This window comes from Rhopilema esculentum, chromosome 7, assembly GCF_057945365.1.
Source record: "Rhopilema esculentum isolate cy_ngs chromosome 7, ASM5794536v1, whole genome shotgun sequence".
Lineage (NCBI taxonomy): Eukaryota > Metazoa > Cnidaria > Scyphozoa > Rhizostomeae > Rhizostomatidae > Rhopilema > Rhopilema esculentum.
The window spans coordinates 9,662,712-9,683,804 of NC_142821.1; the positions used below are offsets into that span (position 1 = coordinate 9,662,712).

At 34.6% G+C, this 21,093-nt stretch overlaps 2 protein-coding genes across 3 annotated transcripts; one reads left to right on the forward strand and one right to left on the reverse strand.

Annotated features, from left to right (window-relative positions):
- The first annotated feature begins 56 nt into the window (after positions 1 to 56).
- On the forward strand, positions 57 to 10,938 carry LOC135684033 (uncharacterized). Of its 2 annotated transcripts, XM_089109112.1 has the most exons (6): positions 57 to 605; positions 1,418 to 1,469; positions 2,100 to 2,186; positions 3,401 to 3,470; positions 4,027 to 4,093; positions 10,807 to 10,938. In XM_089109112.1, exons 1-5 carry the CDS (start codon positions 230 to 232, stop codon positions 4,078 to 4,080), a joined length of 639 nt encoding a protein of 212 aa, XP_088965238.1. In that variant the 5' UTR covers positions 57 to 229; the 3' UTR covers positions 4,081 to 4,093; positions 10,807 to 10,938. The 2 variants fall into 2 exon arrangements, with proteins under 2 accessions (XP_088965238.1, XP_088965237.1); XM_089109111.1 differs by lacking the exon at positions 10,807 to 10,938 and having other exon boundaries at positions 58 to 605; positions 4,027 to 7,103.
- LOC135684029 (E3 ubiquitin-protein ligase RNFT2) lies at positions 5,389 to 19,128 on the reverse strand. Its single transcript, XM_065199474.2, has 11 exons — positions 18,687 to 19,128; positions 18,304 to 18,380; positions 17,518 to 17,618; positions 17,238 to 17,308; positions 16,196 to 16,278; positions 15,722 to 15,868; positions 14,490 to 14,555; positions 14,049 to 14,153; positions 8,096 to 13,339; positions 6,907 to 7,145; positions 5,389 to 5,675 (listed from the first exon to the last, which is right to left on the reverse strand). The coding sequence occupies exons 1-9, from the start codon at positions 19,126 to 19,128 to the stop codon at positions 13,208 to 13,210; spliced, it is 1,224 nt and encodes a 407-aa protein (XP_065055546.2). The 3' UTR covers positions 5,389 to 5,675; positions 6,907 to 7,145; positions 8,096 to 13,207.
- Between the last annotated feature and the right edge of the window lie 1,965 nt (positions 19,129 to 21,093).

Sequence of the window (21,093 nt, forward strand, 5' to 3'; positions counted from 1 at the left end):
AACAGCCTCCTTTTGAGAATACAATACATGCTCGAAGCGAGACTTCACTGTTATGGCGCGTCCTTCAAAGTCAAAGTTAATGTACACAACCATATTTATGCAGTCAAATATAGGCGAATGCTTACAATCTTAACAATGCTATTACTATGTCTTGTATAGTAAGTGTTACTGGAATCAGGTTTCTAAGGCTACTTTACCAGAGGCTTTCTTTTATTAGGCCAACTAGACCATGAATGAGGACCAAAAGAAAAGGAAAAAGATACGTAAGGAGAGAGAGCCACATCTGAAGAAGAAGAGAAGATTATCGAGCTCCAGTGACTCCTCCTTATCATCAGTACCTCAGCATTCATCAGTTGTCTGCAAGGATGAAGATAAAATAGACAGGAAGAACATCTCTTCATTTGCAACAAGCTCTGAAGAGAGTGAAGAAGAGCACAAAGTCAAGATAGCTAAAAAGAAGAAGAAGAAAGAAAAAATTAAAAAGTACAAAAAGGATAAAAAGAAAAAGAAAGATGGGAAGCATAAGAAGAAGGAGCAGAAGAAAAAGAAGAAAGACGACAAGAGATCAGTAAAGGAGAAAAGCACAGCCAAAGATGCAGCAACCAGTAAGTCCAACCAGTGTGATCAAAGACTTAACCACCAGGGTGGAATCCATGTGAAACTCACGCCAGACATTCTCCAATAAACAAAAGGAAGACAATTGGAAATTGTTAGTCCATGCCAACTATCTTTAGCGTAAGCTACATGGATTCCACACTGGCTTGACCAGTATACAGGGCATGACAATTGCACTCGCAAGATGCAGTCATGGCAGTGCTGAGGGCACACCTAAGATCTAGATCTATCAAAATATATGCTGAAAAAGTAGATGGTGCTATAACATCTGAGATTTTCTGATGATGTGAACCTGTCCTCAGTTGTTGACATAAAAGTTGCTGTTCAAGAGAAAAGCTACTATATTTTATGGAAAAAGGGCAAAATTGTGGATCCTGGGATAAATTCTCCAAAATTTTTTTTACAGACCTCTTTTTTGTAGAAACCTGTTAGAAAGTTCCATTTAATACCTGATTTCAAAATTTTTTTCAATGTTATCCCACAAAATAGATTGATATTTTGAAAATATATACTACACCCAAAAGATTATCGATTGGAACATGCTTTTCCAATGGTGCTTCGCATGAGAGACTTATCAGAAAGGAGTCACTATAAGGTAATTTTGAATTCACAATGGTAAGGTTATTTTTTGTAATTATAAGGTAACTTTAACAAGACTAGTGCCATTATCTGGAAAAAGGGACATTGTGAGATTTTCAGATATGTCAAACCTTCATTATAAACCTTGTTTTTCTTTTAGTAAAATTTTTTCTATTCAGCACTCTTTGATCATTTTCTTCATCTCAAAACCTTTTTTATCTAGCCATTCTTGAATCGAACAGCACTGAAGCACCATCAAAACCAGCACCAAAAAGGTTGTATTTATATCATTTTGCGAAAAAATATTTTCACTACAATTGGCTTTCAGCATAGTATTTGTTATGATAAAGTGTGTCTTTTCTTAAAACTAATTATTATGTAAATTTGTATGTTTAAGTCTTGATGAAAAATCTGAGCAATTAATATTTTGAAAAGATGAATGATAGAGTTTTATCTCTCATCAGTTTTAAGTAATTATGACAATTGTCTAAGTTGATGACATAAAATAAAAATTTTATACCTCTATCATGTTGTTTGCTCTTTCTCACATTTTGGTAAAATAATATAGAGCCAAAATTAATCAGAGTTATATTTTTTATTTAAGCATCAATTATGAAAGAAAATTCCTCTCTTTTAACCCCTTTTTCAAGTAAACATCCCTTGCATGCATAAACGATTTAAAGGGCTTCCCCAAATGGTTTGAAAACATCCTCTTCTTTTATATAGATCAGCTCTAAAATGCAAAGATGGAAATAAATTTTGCAATTTTCAGTGTCTTTTCTTTCTTTCTTTCTTTCCTGCCCTGTATCTCTATGTGTTTTCCTTTGACCCTTCTGAAGTATTTGTTTATGTAGTTTAATATTAATTGACATTTGTATGACATAAATATTATCCCTTGGTTTCAGGTCAATGGTACCAATGACTAGAGAAGAGTATGAAAAGCAGCAATCTGTAATAAGGAGGGTCACAGATCCTGAGACTGGCAGACAGAGGTAAGCCATGGTTGCCTTAAGTAGTACCAATTTAATAATTGTTGTTTTTAAGTGGACTAAACAGGTGCTGGGTTCCTTCAGATGAGCAAAAATTCTGAATTAGGTATAATCAACTGATAAACATCTCCTGAATCTATTGAGCACACTTTTTCTATCAAACAACTGATAAATCAGATATGTAAGGGAAGGAAAAATGTTCAAGGATAGAGCTGCAAAAATGTGAAATTCATGTTCCAGTTTTAAGTATCAGCAAAATATCTCAATAAAGAATATTTCAGATTTGTCCTTTCAAATGAAATAACTCAATAAAGCATATTTCAGATTTCTCATTCTTTTTGACATTTAACATGAAACTTGTAGTTGACATGCAAAGATAGTCATGTAAATATTTCTCTGTATTTCACTTGTTCTGTTAAGCTTTGTAAGATAAAGGTCTGCTTATAATAATGAGAAAGTATGCCCAATAATGAATGATAGGGATTTTAGCCGGCGGGTTTGGCAATCCATAGTTATTGCTCAAGGACCAAATTATTAAAAAACTCAGTACGAGCCACAGAATATACCAGTATTTAATTGTTCAATTTCCTTTTCATCTCTCATTCTTATACTTCATTGTCATAAGTGTAGTTTTTCCCTTAAATTTTTTTAGAGAAATGAGTATTCATTTCTTTGTTTTGATGTTTTTTCATTTCTTTGTTTTTATCAATCTTCTATTAGTAGTTGAATTCTGTATTCGAAGACCTTTGATGTATCCATATAAGTCTGTCCATATATTGCTATGTTCTCCTTCTCTATATCTGCAATTATTTCGAAGACGTTTCAGCATGCATGTTAATACTGTGAATACTGTGAAATAGTTCATTTTGAAACGATTTGGCCTTCCGCCTCGCAGCATTAATAATTTGACATGTTCTGGATCTTTCCTATTTACTTACGACTCCCAAGATTCAGCATTGACATGTCAGGTTGACGACTGGGTTTGAATCACGTGTTGAGTTCAGACCGGGTTAATCTCTTACCTTGTAAATACTTCATAGGCTTCTACCTTCAACCTAGTTGAAACTCAGTCTATGTTGAACTTTACACGGGCTGACGTTTTCATGCAACCGGCCTTTAGTGACCCATCTTTGGTTCATTTGCTAAGCACTTAATTTTTTCCTTCAAGCTTAACAGTAAACATTTTAATGTCAAAACCATGAACATTATCTTTACAGATTGGTAAAAGGGGATGGAGAAATCTTGGAAGAATGTGTTTCATATTCACGCCACAAAGAAATTAATAAGGTCAGAATCATCATCCTTTTCTTTTCTTAGACCACGAAAGCCACCGGATCTTAGACTGAAAATCATTTTTTCCACTTCTTATCACATTTTGTAGTTGTTCCAGCAAAGGTCATGTCTGTCCGTTCTCCATTGTGCTAAATTCATTTTCACCGTAGTAAAATGTAGCTTGGTTGACCTTAATGAACAATTAGCAGCTGTAGTTAATGAGAGACGACGATAGACGCCTCCTTGTTCAAATTAGCCAAACTCAGATACGACAAACTGCCTTCAATTAAATAGTGATTTTTTTTCATTTGGAGTATTGCGCGAATTTGCATATTGTTTTGAATTTCAATTATTGTGCATTATTAGCACTATGATTGACAGTAATATAATAACAATTTGGTATGTTAGTTTGCTCTTTTCTTTAATTTATTTAATTTAGAGTTAAAATCAATAACTTGCTTCGTTGACCTTTTTTTAAATATCCATACATGCAAGCAATTTAAATGGAAAAATATAACTCATAAAAGATGGAAAGAGAGACCCTCGTTTAAATATTTTTGTTTTGATACAGCAAGCAACAAGAGGTGATGGTACAAGTTTCCAAAAATCATTAGGCCTGAACTAACGAATTGAATCAAGTATGTATATTTTGTGGTTATTCTGCATTTTTTTATCATAAGAAGCCTAAGACAGTAATTTTGTTCTAGGTGACATTTTTCTTACGTAAATTGTTATATTTGCTTTATGATTTGCGTTTCTACAACCGTGAATTATTTTTAACATCATTGGTCAAATATTTTTTAACTGGGGGGCTTTTGACAAGGCTAGAAACGCACTGAAAACTAATTAAGGAATATCTTTTTGTGCAACTCTTGTTTTTTAATAACAGCGTTATTGAATATCTATCGATGCAGTTGTATCTCAGGATAAAAAAACATAAATGAGAATATGTATTGTCTTGTTGAAGAGTACTAAAAATACGTACTAAAAAACCATCTTTGAAAAAAGTGATTCGTTTCTTATTTTAATTCTAAAACAATACCGGAAATTTGAGGTCGGTGATGGGTCAATTTGAACACTCCTTCTTTCAGTCCTCATGGCTATTAAAGCAATTTTAATCCTCTCTCTGGAAATTTTCATTTTCTTTTCTTCATTCATCACACTGCAGAATATTTCTTGAATAAGACCAGCCACTTAATGGTGGTTTATTGTTGAGTTTGCAGCACACAAGTAAAGTAGCACCGAGATGCTGCTTTTCTATGTTCAATTTCGGCCAGTTGAGCAAAAAAACCACTGTATAGTCTTGCAAAGTTGAACCTCTCTGTAGTACTGAATAATTTTTTTCCTCAGCTTATTGAATTTGACTTTTTACCCAACGCTGCTGCAGTTTTATTGGTCCCTTCTAATCAGTTTTAGAAGGTACACTTTGTTCGAATGATAGTCCTCTCCATTAATTATCACAAAACGTTTTATGAAAAATGCTATGCTGTGCAAACATTTTCAAATATGATCACTTGACAACGTGTCAAGCCTGAAACGGTGGATAAAGTTCTTTGCAAAATGTGTACGAATTTTTCATAATAACGGAATGTCTGTGCAGTTCAGTTTATTCGGGCACCAGTTGAAAGCAAATAATTAAAATGCAAGTACTCACATTGGTTCTTGAAAACGAATGATTATTCGAAATGTTTACAGTTACACTACTACTGTACCACAAAAACAAATGTTTTCTATTTCCGAACCTTTCTTTTTATTCCCTTCCCCTCCCCGATTGCGCGTTTTAAACAGTATTTCGAAACCGTTGATTATTAAACACACCCTCCGTTTGTAAGAAAAAGAAAGATGGACTCTCCACAATCAGATTTCAATTTAATATTTATATTAATTCAAATTGACTAATTTTGTTAGATGTCAATAGCAAAAAATAAAGCAATGACGAATTTTAAAATTCTGATACACACTAATAGATGGTAACAGCTATAGGCTCGTTTACTTTTACGTACAACCATGATATGATTTCTTTTAGTTACATTTATATTCATTATATTTTAGTTACATTACTACGTCGGATTTTCTAAGTTATCAGCCGCGTCGATTTGCTTCGAAGACATATTACTCGTATTTCATTATATACATTTTGCGATGTCTGCCACAAATTTTTTATCATCATTGATGCTTCCATCAATTCCATTTGCTTCCGTATTTACTCACCATCCTTGGCTGCAAAGAAAATCAAGATTGATAAGGCACTGATCTTATCTCTGACTTGTTATCTCAAATTGCTGGAATGCTTTAGTGCTTCATTCACAAATTTGCTACATTATCGGTCATCCTTTGTCCTCTTTCAACAACATATGCAACGCAACTTATTAGTTTTTCAAGAATTTGCTTCTGTGTCAATGTAAAAGTCTATTGACATGCTCTCAACCATGTGAAAATTCAAAGAGCTACTCCTTACCTTATTCAGAGTTACTGAGGAAGTTTATTAACATACTCTAAACCATGGGAAAGTTCACAGAGCTACTCTTAACCTTCTGCAGAGATACCTTCTTTAACTTCTTCAGACTAGCAAATTATTCGTTAGTTTTTCAAGAGTGAATTATGCGTTACTTAATTCCAAATGATTCTTAGTGATTTTAGGGCTGTCAATAATTCGAAGATTTGTTCTTTGTATACAAATTAGAGTTTGAATACGAATAAATAACAAATTAGAGTACTGCAGAGCACATCACTTTGTTAATTGATAGATAAAGGATGCCCCAATTTCAAGGAATCTTGCATGCAGAAATCCTAAAGTTTTGTATTATGGTAAAGAAAGTTAATTTTTGTCAGCAAAATGAAAATAAGAAAAATTACTTGCTTGTGCAGTGTTTTATATAGTCCCACGTCATGTATAGGATATCAGGAAAATATGATTTCAATGAATATTGTAGTAAGGCAAGTGGGGATTGTAAAATCTATAACCTTTATATTAACATGATATTTCTATCGTACCGATGTCCAAATAGTATAGTCAAGCACAGCAAGCTTGGAAGGCTAGCGTTAGCGGCTGTAATCTAAGAGTTTTTGTTTTCGTTTTGTATTTCGTGTCGCTGGTTGCATTGCTCAAGACTTCTATGCCTTTGATTTTCACAAATGAATCCAATTACTTTGTCCCTTGAACATTTCAATGCAACACATTCTAGCTTGTCTCTAAGCAAACTATAAATTTTATATAAATTGGAGCATACTTCTGCAAAGTTTATAGCCAATTATCGACGACTTCAAGTGCTGTTTATCATTCATCGCAGATTTTCAATAATATTTTAATGAATGGCGAGAATTCTCTTTATTGTATTAGATAATCTTTTGCTATTTTAAACATCTTTAGTTAAATTTTTTTTTCTAAGCCATTAATAATTACAAACAATCAATTTCACGCGACTGCAGCTACTGCTTCAAGTTCACTTACCCCTTCACAATGTGGCATCGCCATCGAATCCCTAGGATACCTCGTGCAGTTGCCTAACCATCTGATGCCTTTTTTAACGATCGGGTACTTGTGGGTGCAGCAGCATACTCTTAATTTACCGGCAATGCTGTAACACAGTGGGTTTTTTACGCTATCATCTTCCTCACACTGCGGTGCGTACCAAAGATGCTTGTAAACATGCCTCAAAAATCTGCACGATGTTTGTGGGCGACGAAAATCTGTAAGCATGCCATAAATTTAGTTAAGCATTTATTTGAAGTTAAAGTGCTCCTATCGAGACATTATTCTGCCATTTTTATGAAAAGGATGGGGCGATATCTTGGCATTAGGTGCTCTAAATTATATATCACAGTATCAATTAATCAACGATTGGTGCAACAAAGACGGTGAATTGACAAAGGAAAGCGTAGTATTGTTCATTGTGCAGTTACATATCAATATAAAAGGGGGAGGGGTGCTTTTTAGTTATCTAAAATGAATCTATCATCGCAAGGTTTTTTGGAGAATCATTGCATTTATCTACCAGAGTTGTGTAGCGGTGTAGCCTAGAGCTCAGACATCAAAGAACAAACAGACAGGGACCCGCAGAAAAGTGTGCCTATATTGTACCTTTACAAACATTTCTTCCGTAAAACTTGACATTTAAATTAATTAAAAGCATACTGTATAAGCGTTCCTTCCTCCAATACCATGAGGCTTTTTCAAAACCTTGCTCGTCAAAGTAAATGACACAGGGCGGCTGCTTTTATGGGGTTTATTGGCGCTATTTCTCGGTAATAAAATACTGGAACAAGTTTATCAAATTACATGTAATTTTGGCGAGTGAAGAATAATACTAGATGACTATCCTCCACAAAAATATTTTTTGTCATTTTCCTGGTTTTGTGCGTAAATCCATGTCACAAGATTGCAGCTACATCTTTAAGAATCTACTTGTTTCTGCATACCATATATTGTTCAGAATCAGAGATCCTTGTTAAAATTCGCTCGTCATGGTACCAATCTACACAATTTGATAAATTTTCATACTTCTAACAAATTTTTATAGTTTTGATTATAAATCCTCTAGTTTAGCTGTCTAGTCTTAGCTATTTAAGAAATCTTCCTTTGATACTGTGTAGAAAGCAAGATAAATCATATTCTGTTTAGCCAGGTTTATGACACTTACTGCTTCGTCTCCTTGCTCCAAATGATGTATTGAACAGGAAAAGCAAAGCGCAAGACATCAAAATAACAAGCGATTTTTGCAAAACGAGCGTCATCTTTAACTGACCGTCGTTCCGGCTTGGACAAACCGATCCTCTAGTGAAATGATTGCGAGCTGATCAAGTGGCGTCTTTTATGGACTAGCTTAAAGCTGAAATGAGCAACTGCTGACTTGCTTTTATAATTGCCCTCTGGCACAGTTACCTAGCAACTGCGTGGTCACATTAAAGTAAAGCCACGTAAATTTCTAAGAGTATTTCTTGCCGGGGAAGATTAGCAAGGAAATAATTGCTAAGACATAAACAGACAGACAAATACTGCAAATATTTGTCATGACTGGATATATCTGCACGTCTAGGAATTCTGGAAATGTGAATCTTACTTTACCATTCACTGTTAACGAACATCAAGTGATACGTTTGTAGCTTGTTTCTTAATTACCAGAAATTTCATAGAAATTTTTTGTTGTGGTTATTTAAATAAGCATTTTTCAAACTTCCCAGGACTCGTCAGCTGAATTTCTGTAAGAGTGGCCATGCAAATTAACCTACAGAGATATTCTCCCAGACCAAAATATGCCTTCGGTGATGATTTTAGACATCAATAACTTGCTTTGTTCAGATTCAAGTTTTTTTGTTACTTTTAATACAACCCTACTGGCTGCAGTAAACCTCTGCGTGTCATGTATTCATTCCAAAACAATTTTTATCCCATTTTGCTTTGTGATTTCGCCACTTCCTTTAGGTAATATATAATGAGATTAACAAGATTATGATAAATTCTATATCCTTCTTGCAAAAATCTAATTCTGGGTGTGACTCCAGAAAATCAATCTAGAAACAGGTTTGTACAATGTTTTTTGACGGTCATGTTTTTTCAGGACAATCGCCGCTTGCCAAATTTTCTGTTTAGAAGAGAGAAAAATTGAAATTTATTTATAAAGACTTCGGTACCGCCAATTTCTCGATTTTAATCAAAATCTTGGCTGAAAACGTGATAATAAAGAATTTGAGAGGACTTCCAATAAGAGGCCATCAACTAGAGTGCTTGTCGTTAAAAACAAGGGAATTTCATGTTTACTTTTCCAGGCTCCTGTTGGCATTATTCTTAATCTCCTCAAATCTCAGAGGGACGGTCCATTTTGCCTGTAAATCATATTTTGGCCTATTGAATTGAAAACATGTATGCAATGTGTAAAAGTTTTGCGATATGCTAACCGTATGTTTGCATACATGATTCGATATCTGGTTACATCAAAGGGGGTGGATAAGACATAATCCAAACTATTTCGTTGCAAAAGCTATAGTTTAGTTGCGTGGGGATGATGCAACGAGAAAATTACGAGTGATTTTAAAAGTATGATTTGTTTGTTAAAAATGAATATAATATTTTTAAAATTGGCCAGACAACCATTTTGAATCCTTTCTGGTTTATGTCTTAAACGTGAGTACTCTCTAACATATGCCAATTCCTTCGAATATAAAAGCACCTTCATTTGTAAGTTTTGTTTCAAAAATCAAAATTTCACAGATAAGATTTAGTTAATTGATACAGGTAGATTTGAAAAATGTTTCGTTTAGGAAGGCCATGGAAAACAAAAGAATTTCGGTTAACAAACCCTTTCAGTCCTTGATTCTATTGATTCTTTGTAGGTTATTAAAATCTTAGCTAATTTGCCGGCTGAAAGATTCTTTTCGTTGTCTCTGATTTTATTATAGGTTTTTCTGGATTTATGCACAATTCTAAGTCAAATGATTAATTTTGCAATCTGTTGAACGAACCTAGAAAGATGTGAAAATTACACAAAATCTAAAATGCTAATTAAAAGATCGTGCTTCAGAGTGAATGGTATAGTGTGGCAGAGTGCGACGTCATCAAAAATGTATTTTTAGAATTGTCGAATTATGACTCCATAACCTGAAAGAGTTCAACGAAATATCTGTAAATTTGTAAAAGCAGTTGAATCTGTTCAAAATTGACTGACTTCTGGTCAGTGCTAATTATATTGATTTTATGTAGAAAGAGCCCGTGCTTTTCCGCGTTTCAAGACGACCCAACTCCACTAGTACCCAGGCCCCTGGGTTGTCTCGGGTCTCATTGGTTCTTTCAGGTAATTGGGTCAGAATTCTAAAATTCTTTAAAATATAAATTTTCGTGATTTCATCACTCTGCAACTCTTATGTAACACAGAAATAATACTAGGGATCCCCTTTAGATTAAAAAAGTTTGGTATCATTGAATGTAAATGTATCTCATTCTACAATTTCGTACTTGAATAGAGAAAACTATTTCTTGAAAGTTGCAGTTTTTCTAAGGGTATCAGTATCATGTCTGGACGTAGTTGTAACATGTTTTGCTTTATCTTATAAGCCATTGAGGTTAGCGAGAGAGAGCCAATAGCACACCTAACCGTCCTTCGACCTGGAGCTTTCAACCAGTGCGCGAGCCCTGTCCTGAAGAAACTGTGGAAGGTGTATTTCTATCTAGACAGGCAGGTCCATGACATGCAGGTCCATGATTCATTATCGTAGATGGCTTTGTACAAGTGTTCTATAGACTTGGACTAACGTTTTTTTTTGTGGTAAAATATTTTAAAGTCTACGAATATCAGACACTTCACGTTCTATCTTGCGTTTCTGATTTTTATGCTTTTCGTTCTGATATTCGTTCCAGGTCAGGTATCCGTCGACCCCTAGATACTTCCCATATCAATTGGTTCCTCTCTCTGAACCCGTAACTGCTTTCCGAGCTGTTCAATTAATTAGTACATGAATAGTCCGGATAAATCGGTGGAATGAAGTGGAGTTGAGTATGGTCGAGGAGTTTTCAAACAAAGAGCCATTTGAATGACCAAAGAACGATCTACTTCGTGTCCGACATCTTGTTGTATAGTTCAGCTATTCTTGTCTTGTAGTTCGGATATGTTGTCTGTTATTTCAGTTTTAATCTGAGGCAGGCACTGCGCAGCCATTGGTCTTTCCCCCCTCCCCCCTCCACTTTTGTGCACAAATAGGCTAGAAAATGTTTGTAAAGGTTACTCTGACGCAACTTTGGAAAGTTTACTCTTACAGATCCAACGTAGTACCAAGTCTTCTTGACCGTGATCCCTTTTTCTATTTTCCTTGTGTTTTATCTTGTTTAATGAAATGTTATCTTTTCCAACTTGGTTAGCCTTGTGTTTAATGGCCCTTAAGGTAATTGTATTCATCATTATAGTAATTTACAGTTTATAAATAACATCTTCTCTGAATCGGACAGTTTATAAATAACAAAATCAAGTATTGTTCAAAAGGGTTTGTTTTTCGACGTTCTCAAGGGCTTCGGAAATTTTTAGGCAAGCCCTTTTCAGCCCCCCCCCCCAATTTTGAGGTCCATTTGCAACATCATTACTCAATATTTTATGTTTTTCTTTATTGTTTATTATTGTTTATGTTTTTTTAGTGTTTTTTGTATTAAGTCACGTAATATCGTAATTGCAAGTAAAATCTCGTGGAAAGAATAATTTTATTCCAAACTCTTATTCAGAAAACAATTAATGTATGAGACAATATTCAGCTGATGTTATCAGCAATGTTGTAGGAGAAATGTTGAGACCACTTTTCTCGTAATTATTAATCCACGAAAATTTACTTTGCAAATTTCTGAGAAATTTCTTCCCACCGAATTTTCAGAGTGTAATGCTTACCTGACGAAAACGATCAGTTGTGTGTCAAATCTTGCTTTAGAGTCTCAAAAGAGCATACATTTTGCTCTAAAAAAATCAACGAAATATGGGATCATGAATAGACCATTCTTTTTTCGCCAGATTGCTTACTTATCTTATTCATATAGAAATTATCTCACGTGCTTACTTGTTTCCGTATACTCTGTTACTGTATTCTCTCTAATTAGCGCCCCCTCTCCCATGAGCACCCCCCCCCCAAATATTATAAAAGATAAATGGAGACAAGCATATCCTCACAACAGTCTTCAGCTAAAACAAATTTAATAAAACCTAGCTTGTTTCAGTTGGCAGTCCAGTATCTATGCAAATCGATAAGGGTACTGATTTTGAAAGAATTGACATCGTATAAATATTACGCCTATATCCAGTGATATTCGTATGGAATATTAATTTTTGTAAATACGAACTTTTTATGTGTATTTAAAAAGGTTCCGGCGCTCGTTAGAGAGAATACGGTATTAACATTTCAAATGTGTGGTAATAACAACTATGATCGTGACGTAATTACACACGATGCTTAATAACACAAAACACTGCATCTAAGAAATTTTTATTACAATATCTTACTAGAGAAAGAATCTTATTAACAACAATTTATGAATCCTAATATCTGTACTATTTAGAACATAAATGTTGCTCGTTCGCATTTTCTAGTACTAGCGTATGTACAGGGACAATTTTATAATATAACAAATTTGCAAAAGAAAGTCAAATTACCAAACGCCTATTTTGATAACTTCCATACGAGGACAAATATAGAAAAAGACTACATACGCAAAAGGGCACCAGACGTTTCAATCTTACAACAAGGATCATACAATGCGCTATAAATTGCAATATTTCAATCCTCGTGACATTGACAGCTTAAAGTAGCTAGGCTGAGACTAGCGAAATAAGGGCTTGATCTATACAAGGATTCCTATTTATGTAAGCATAAAAAATCTGACTCAACTTTTCAATGAACACTACTATGCTTCATGTCAATGGTATCAATAAATATTCTTCTTATTACTTTTTTGTTTGTATTACTGCAGCAGCTTCTGGTTATATTTCGGATGATCTATCTCGTCTATTTGTTGGTTATCATGCAATCTAGATTGAATCCTCCGTAAGCCAAAATATAAAAATCTGGTTGCTCTCCTTTATATAGACAATTTGCAAGGTAAAAATTAGCCTGTGGTTTATGTGGCGATGATAATTTACTGAATGAAAAATGTCAATATCTAATATAAGGATGATGGAAAGAAACTGGGTTTAAGTCATTCCATATAGTTTAGCACCATTTATCGACTGTGTTGTCACCATAGCAATCATTCCCATTTTTATCTTTTACAAATGAAACACAAAATTTCAAAACAACGGCATTGAAAGGGAAGTACTGCCATCTTTCCATGTTGGATCTTCAGCGACATTGGCCCTGCACATTGGGCATGTTCTTTCCCTGTCGAACCATACAGCAATGCAGTCTTCGCAGAAAATGTGCTTCAATGAACAAAAACCGTGTCAAAATTTTGGGGCACATGCAATCCCGGATACAATAAAAAAAATCTAAAATCAAGTTTTATGATTACTGCTATGTCCATACACAAAGAAAACGACCTTAGATAAATTATCTATAAACAACGTTATAATATAGGTGAGCTAACACTTTAAATAGTAATTTGTTTCCCAGTGATTTTTTCTTATGCTGTAAAGTATTTTAATATTTTGCTTAAAGACCCACTGTCAACCAACAAAGAAGCCTCTTTATTTTACAGGGTCTTCTCTTTTTTATCAGCACTGCACCTGCACAATTTTACGAATTTCTGTGTCAGAAAAAAAGAATGCGCTGTTGTGTTATTCTTGAAGTGCTGGCATTCTCAAATTAATTTCAAATTCCATGCAATTTGCATAGGCATTAAGCTGTATCCAAGAACATGGTTGTATGGAAGTTCCGATAACAAAAAGCAGTTTCATATATCCCCATAGCTTTTATCATGTAAATTGTTTTCAAACTTTGCACATGGAGGCTTCTTTGTTGGTTGACAGTGGGTCTTTAAGGCTTATACCTTATGGATTCATATCTTATTAGATTAAAATGAATTATTTAATAGTTGCTTTGAGTTGACTGTTATTGGGAAGTGTCAGTTGACTGTAGTGCATTATATTATAACAACTGCTAGATCAAGGCTGCAAAACACGACTATCTTACCTTGCAAATTCGAAGAGCAACTGGGTTAGCAAGCTCTTCTTGGCAAATTGGGCAGGAATTCCCAGCTTCCAAAATTTGTGATTGAGATGGCATCTGTCCATACCTCTGTTTGGTAGAGAATATATATTTGTTAATATTTCAGAAAATAAAAATATCTGCTACACTTGTAAAAGGTAACTGTAACATTCAAGTAATAAAGTAGTAAACACCAATAATCTTCCCATATTATTCAACTACTGAAGAATCATTTTTGAGAATCATTAATGCAAGGGTTCTTTTGATTTCCAAACACTTTGAATAAGGCTTAATATTCATATTGTTTATTTATATTCTTAACTAATTTCCCTTACTATTAAGAGTAAGGGTTAAGAGGAAACAACATGTGATTTCAGCCAAGAAATATTGCAGCACATTCAGTTTAAAGCTCTTCCCATAACTTACTGCTTCTTTTCTGCATGTTCTTATTGCAGCTACCACTTCTTTAACTTTTTTCAGCCCCATCTGACCCTGTGGAGGAGAAAATAAGAAAGAAACTAGTATTGGATCTTAACTGGTAAAATTCGCCTACCAAAGTTTACCTTAAGTAATAAAAAGTATCAGAAAAATCAAATTTGTTTCTTTCCCCAGTTATTCTGGCTCCCTATTCCTCTCAGACCTATGTTGACAATTTGAAATAAAAATTAACCTGAAAAATAGAATTCAAAAATGAAAAATAAAAAATTACAAAATGGAAAAATACAATTTTTAAAAAAGGTTATTTCACAATGATTTCATGGGGTGGTTTCATTCAACCTTTAAAATTGATTTTTTGGTCTCAGGAAGTTTGGGAAGACTTTTTACAATTTTTAAAATGGCTTAAATAAGAGTTAGCTTGGAAAAATTTACAAGAGATGAAATGGTTAGAAAAAAGGGGTAAACAATTATCAGGTTACAATTGTTGACATAGATAAAACGTTATCTACACGCTACAAAACAGACCATGAAGATAACACAAGACATACCGAATTAAAGCCCCGAAATGTCCCTTGTGGGTTTCTGGCTGATGAATTGCTTTTTTATCATTTTCTGCCCACTTTCAAGCTTATTGCTCAAAACATACAAGGGGCACACACAACCACCCCCACCCCCCCCCAAATCTGAGTTTGAGGCTGTAAACAGGTGGTAGTGAATACTTTTTTCTTAGTTTTCCATTTTGGATTATACACTTTTATTCACACATTGGTTTTTTTACCTTCTATGCCCTATAAATACAACAATCCCACAAAAATTTGCCTTTTCTCTTGATGAAAATGTGTCAAACATTTTGTGTCAAATAGAAACAATGCATTTTCAAATATCATTGCATTGTTCAGTTATTCAACTCTCGAAATATTTTTATATTATATGTTTGTATTTTCTTTGAATAGAGAATAACATTTTCATTCAAAAAATGTATTCTTGTAGACATGGCCTTAAAAGGAACCGGATGCGAAATCTAGTAATCTAAAGATTAGTGGTATAAATCTTAGAAAACCAAAATATTTCAGTCAATTGAGAAGATTGTGTAAGTTTTATCAACATTAAATTCAAACAATATTTCGCTGCACGGCAATATCATTTTACATTTCAGGCACTTGTTAAATCACTCTCCATGGCTATTTATAGGTGCACTTTAGGCAAACAAATATTCCTACCTTTAATAAAAGATATAATATTGATGAAACAGTAGCAAAATATTCTCCTCCAAGATTGTAATCAGTAAAGAAAAACAGCCACTGTGGAAAGGGTGTTAGTGTGCGATACAGCTGTGATAATTGTTCCACGACCAGAAATATTTTACCCTATAGGGAAAACAAAATTCAGTGGTCAGTTAAAACGGTATAATATGGCTCCACTTAAAAATCTGGGATATAAGTTCAAAAGTGCACTTTGTGCAAGTATGAAGGTAAAAGTGAAATGTTATCAATTTGTAAAAACTTTGGTTCTACTTTGGATTTTTAATCAAGAATTGTGCCCTTAATTTAGATTACATCTTGAAAAATTCCAACACAAACTGAAGATGCAAATTAACAGAAAACTCATAACCAGCGAAAAAATTACCATTCAGGATAAACTTAACACAGCCTATGACTATGACAGTATTAAGTGCTGAAGACAACAATACTTACCCTTTTTCTAAAAGGAACAATACTTCGTGGCAGAAGTATAAGAATGGACTTTAAGGCCATTGTAGCAAACATAATGACAAAATCTAAAAGAGCAATGCATATTGTAAGGAATGGTCTTAGATGCTCAAAAACTTAAGCATTGTAAAAAGCCACCATAACATAATCATCCCCTTTTTACTAAAATTCTTTACCTGTTTAATTCTCACTTGTGTAAAGTAAGCCTGGAGTTTCCAGAAGCACAACATGATAATACCCCTTTGCAATGACTGTTTACTAACCAAACTACTTTTGAGACAATTCTATGTCTCATGATTTCTTCAAAAATGTATGTACTTAGCAAAAGGCACGAGGATGGCTCAGTTGTTTGGGTCATAGACAATATACCCAAGAGTCTGTGGTTCGGTTCACTGAGGTGGGAAAACTTTCACTTAGAGTGATGTGAGTGGCCAGCTAATAGTTTTTGTAGCTGTAGGACTCGCAAGTTGTGGTCATATCAAGAGGCTGGACAGATTGCTTCTCAGTGGCTTGAAACCTACTTTTGGAAGTTATGTAATAAGTACAAATACAGAAACAAGATGTGGCAGTTTTATGAGGATAATGAGAGTGGTATCAAAAGCAACCTATTAGCAATTTCCATTTCAATCCCATGTTTAACAAATGCAGTTTGGCAATACACACATTTTGGCACCTGGTAACACTCCCCCAAAAAATGTATCCTTGCTACACAACTGATACATAGAAATGCAAAGAGTCATTCCAACTTAACAATGGGCAAAAGCAAATGCCGAAAAAATTGTTGGTTCTCTCACTTCAATCAACAAAGGATCAGTTTGCCTTAAATCAAAGTCTAGATATAAATTTTTTAACATATATATAGTACTCATTTAATGTTTTCAATGTGCAAAAAAGGCATTTTTCAATAGAGTATGACCACCCTACAAAAAGACTCATAAAAAAAAGTTAAAAAATGTATAAAATTTTACCAATTTCTAATTTGATATAGGGTATTATGCTTTTTGGAAATGTGTGAACAATGCCTCACCTGTGATTCCAACACACCAAAACACTGTCCATACATCCATTCTAAGAAAATTTGGCTTTTGAAAAAGTAAACTGAAATAAAAAGAAAACATTTACATGCTTGCTTTCAATTGCAATTATTTCACAATTAATTTTGCTCTTTATGTAGGTATTTGTACTACTTGCTTCTTGTTCATAAAAAAGTGTTAACAATGTTGAGAAACTTTAGGCAATATTACAACTAAACAAATGATTACGAACATATGTTGTCTGACGTTGTATTCATTTTAGTAAATACTAACCACATCTCCAGTCTTTGCCGATGGAAAACATAATAAACAAATATAATGTTTCCAGTCAAAAATGTGAATGTCCATAATGATATTCTGTGCATTCGCCTTTCCTTGAAGACAAAGCAGTTACATAAATAATCATCAACTTATTCCAATAAAATGAAACTTGATGGATCTTCTAATAGCCAGCTTGTAGGCCTTATGCGACAATTTTGTTATATTTTAGCTAGCTTTACAATCTATACTGTTTATCCTGAAGTAAATTCCCCAACCATTTATTTCATAGTTCTAATTTTTTTACCAGCATTTATGCAAGGTCAGGATTTCTGGCCTGACACTTATAAATTTTCTGCACAAAATCAAATTTTATGTAATTTTCATTTTGTTTAATTTTTTGTTAAATATATCCAACATGAATTATTATTGGTTTATATTTTTCTCAATTTGAAATCCTCTTTTGTTTTAAGCAACATCACCTGAATGTTTTTTAATCAAGAGGACAATATTGGTTTTCGACAATATCATGATATGACTATGCCAAAAAAAGTCTTGAAAAAATTGAACTAATTGCAGACCTCAAAAAAGTTGCTTGGGTCTATTTCAAAACTAAGAAAATTTTCCCATCAAGAATTCAATTCTAGAATATACTCTGGCATTAATTCGAGATAAAAATACTGTACTTAATTGTGTTGAATAATAACTTCAAACATGTGTGCTTGTAACTCCTTTTAATCCTTAAAACAACTTGAATTTGAAAGCCAAGTTTATCAAAAATTTGGAATAATAAATGCATACCTTCAACGCTACCTGTCTCCTAATTGTATTATTTGCATGAAAAAATGCACCAAACATCCCTATAAAAACCAAGATACCTAGAAGGTAAGAAAGAAAATCTGTCATTAAACCTTCACCCATATTGCATATTTTGGGATATACAAAATATGCATCTGAGCTGCTTTGTTACTTTAATTCCTTTTTCTTTGGTGCAATTCAAGAAGAAATAAAAAATAAACCAGCCACGAGACACCTAAAAAAATTCTTTCTTTAAGGCTGCCCCTGGACCAGGGTAGGATCTATGTAAATCTGATGCCAGATATATCCGACTTATATTTGTGGCCAAAGGGGCAATCTGCATTAATTTGTTTTTACTTAATTGATTAAAAAGATTTCATACAAACCTAATCTATGGTCCCACATAATCCGACTACATAAAAGTAGAATGAAGGGTAGGATGTTTTCTGCCCAGGTTATAGCACCATAAAATTCAACTCTGTCCCCGGTTGCGCGGTTCCCATTTCCAGAGGACCACCCTTGAGGATTTGGCTGACTTTCTCCTGCTTCTATGTCAATTGCAGATGCTTGCCGGGATAACTGCCCAGTGTTTTCAGATCTATATCTTGGACCATTTCGAGATGTTAAACCACTTTCTATTTCATTCTGCCTGCCGCTATTTGTAAAACTTGGCACAAGTTCCTGAATAACTCGTATTGGTGAAAGAAGAGGTATGGAAGTTGTTGCTCCACTTGTATGAGACCACGATGCAGATCGCGAGTGTGTTCTTGGGTGATAAGAGCTTGGCTGCGAGAAAGGTAATGTAGGCCCGGTTCCAATGCTATCCATGTTGGCAAATATTGTGCTTTACAAAGGTATTTCGAATTTCATGCTTTGTAGATAGCTATGTTGTACCCTATACATATCGGTGTACTTTGTATTTGCTTGCTTTGATATCCTTTAGATCACATCCTTGCTAAAAGCTACTAGGCAGGTTTTTTGCTGTTTGATTTCATCCCGGCGATGGACAAATTTTCTTTCTGTCAGTTCCCATGTTCTAATAGCCTCACTTTCATATTGGTGGAACGATTGCCCGATTACAAGTTTCACCCAGTGATGACGTCATGTCCAGTTAACGTCACATTAAAATTGTTTGCTTTCGACCTAATAGAATTTTAGATTGGAAAAATCAAATTTAAACCTGTCGCAAATTTACTGGGATAGAAAAAATGAAAGACCTGAGTTTGCTAATACTGTAGATTAGGCCTACTGGCCTGGTTCCCCAATTCAGACCTACCAAGTCACACGAATTTTGCGTGAGACACACGCATTTCGGTCCCTTCTCATGCTCGCACGCATCAAAGCAGAATTCTCACGCATTTTGCACCAACCTTTTTGCTTTATTTAAATTGTTTAATGTTATTCCAAATCCTAACAAGGCATGTCAGGCCGGTAGCCAAGGGGTGGCAATGGAGCAAAAGAGCACTAGCTGTTGCCAACCCGAGAGAAGTATTTCTTGAGTTAGCCAACGGAATAATAGAATATTGCAGAGCAGGCACTAGAAAGTACCTCAAAATCAAGACCATCAAAGAAATTGAAGAAGCGAAGACCGAGGATTGGCTAAAGGATTGCTGCATCATTTTTGTAGATTGCATGCTGTTGGACATTCTAGAATCAATAAACATAGTCATGAAGCAGCTTCAAATCTCTAGTATGAATTTTTAACAGCGCTGTCTGTAGCGAAAGCAGCAAGAGAGAACCTTAAGGAGCAATGTGCAAACTTAACTGAGGCTCCATGCGCGAAAATGGTTGCTGATTTCCAAACAAAGCAAAACTGAATGCACTGAGGTCAGCAACATTCAGGGAAGAAAGGCCTTCATTTGGAAGCACTTTGATAATTCTGTCAGTACCAATCTCTCTCTCAGTGAGTCATTGACGGTCAAAGCTTCAAGTATTCAAGAATCGTTGCAGCTGATGGAGGTGGATGTTCAGGAAAAGGTCTTGATCAGTCAACTCCGCTTTATGGAAGACCATGGAAGCTCTTTCGCCTCGTTTATCAGTTTTTCTAAGTTAAGAGTTCCAGATATCTCTATACAAATATGCAGCGAAAAGTTTCCTGTTCTGCAGAAAATGTTGGAGGAGCTTATTATATATTTTCAAGCAGTGTGCAAAATCTTCTCTCGAGTGCTTAAAGATGTTAAGTGGGCAGAAAGCGACTGCATAGAGAAAGCGAGCCGATACTAGGAAATTTTTATTAATGTTTATACGTTGCAGTTACTGCTGGATTCACATCAATACATAACGATTTCAAAGCGTGCTTGTTTTCTGCATTAACTAGTAGATTCCCCCTTGCATGTCTGGCGTTTAAAGATCTTGATGGAGAAAATTAGAAATTAAGTAGGAGAAAATCGTTTGATTGCTGAAGACCACTTTTTGCTTCTTTGTTTCCAACTCTACCCCCCTCCCTACAAAAACATTACTTTAAACTTCACCTGCATTGGACACTGGGAGTTTGCCACCCCTACTCCACAGGCCCGGCTACAGGCTTGAGGCATGATAACAGCGACTAGATGATTAGATGACTAAATAATTAGATAACAGAACAGTGAATCCGACCGGTTAAGTGAGGTTACACTTATTGGCAAGCCTACACAAGTAGCAGGTTAGCTTCTCTGCGATTCTGACACATTGTGAATTTAAGAACCACAGAGAGGAGCACATATACTGTTTCTTATAATAACTAAATAGATTGGCAAAAAGTAAAGCCCCCTCAATCACCCATCCGTTTCTGCGGTCCCTGCTCAAAAAGGCAGT

Bases quoted from the DNA above. Each gene is read 5' to 3' on its own strand.
- LOC135684029 (XM_065199474.2), bottom strand. From the start codon at position 19,128: ATGGATAGCATTGGAACCGGGCCTACATTACCTTTCTCGCAGCCAAGC. The intron at 17,619-18,303 runs GTATGCATTTAT...TTTGTCTTCAAG, and splicing joins GGAGACAGGTAGCGTTGAAG to GAAAGGCGAATGCACAGAAT. The intron at 17,309-17,517 runs GTTAGTATTTAC...TTTTTATTTCAG, and splicing joins CGGCAAAGACTGGAGATGTG to TTTACTTTTTCAAAAGCCAA.
- LOC135684033 (XM_089109112.1), top strand. From the start codon at position 230: ATGAATGAGGACCAAAAGAAAAGGAAAAAGATACGTAAGGAGAGAGAG. The intron at 606-1,417 runs GTAAGTCCAACC...TTTTTTATCTAG, and splicing joins AGCCAAAGATGCAGCAACCA to CCATTCTTGAATCGAACAGC. The intron at 1,470-2,099 runs GTTGTATTTATA...CCTTGGTTTCAG, and splicing joins TCAAAACCAGCACCAAAAAG to GTCAATGGTACCAATGACTA.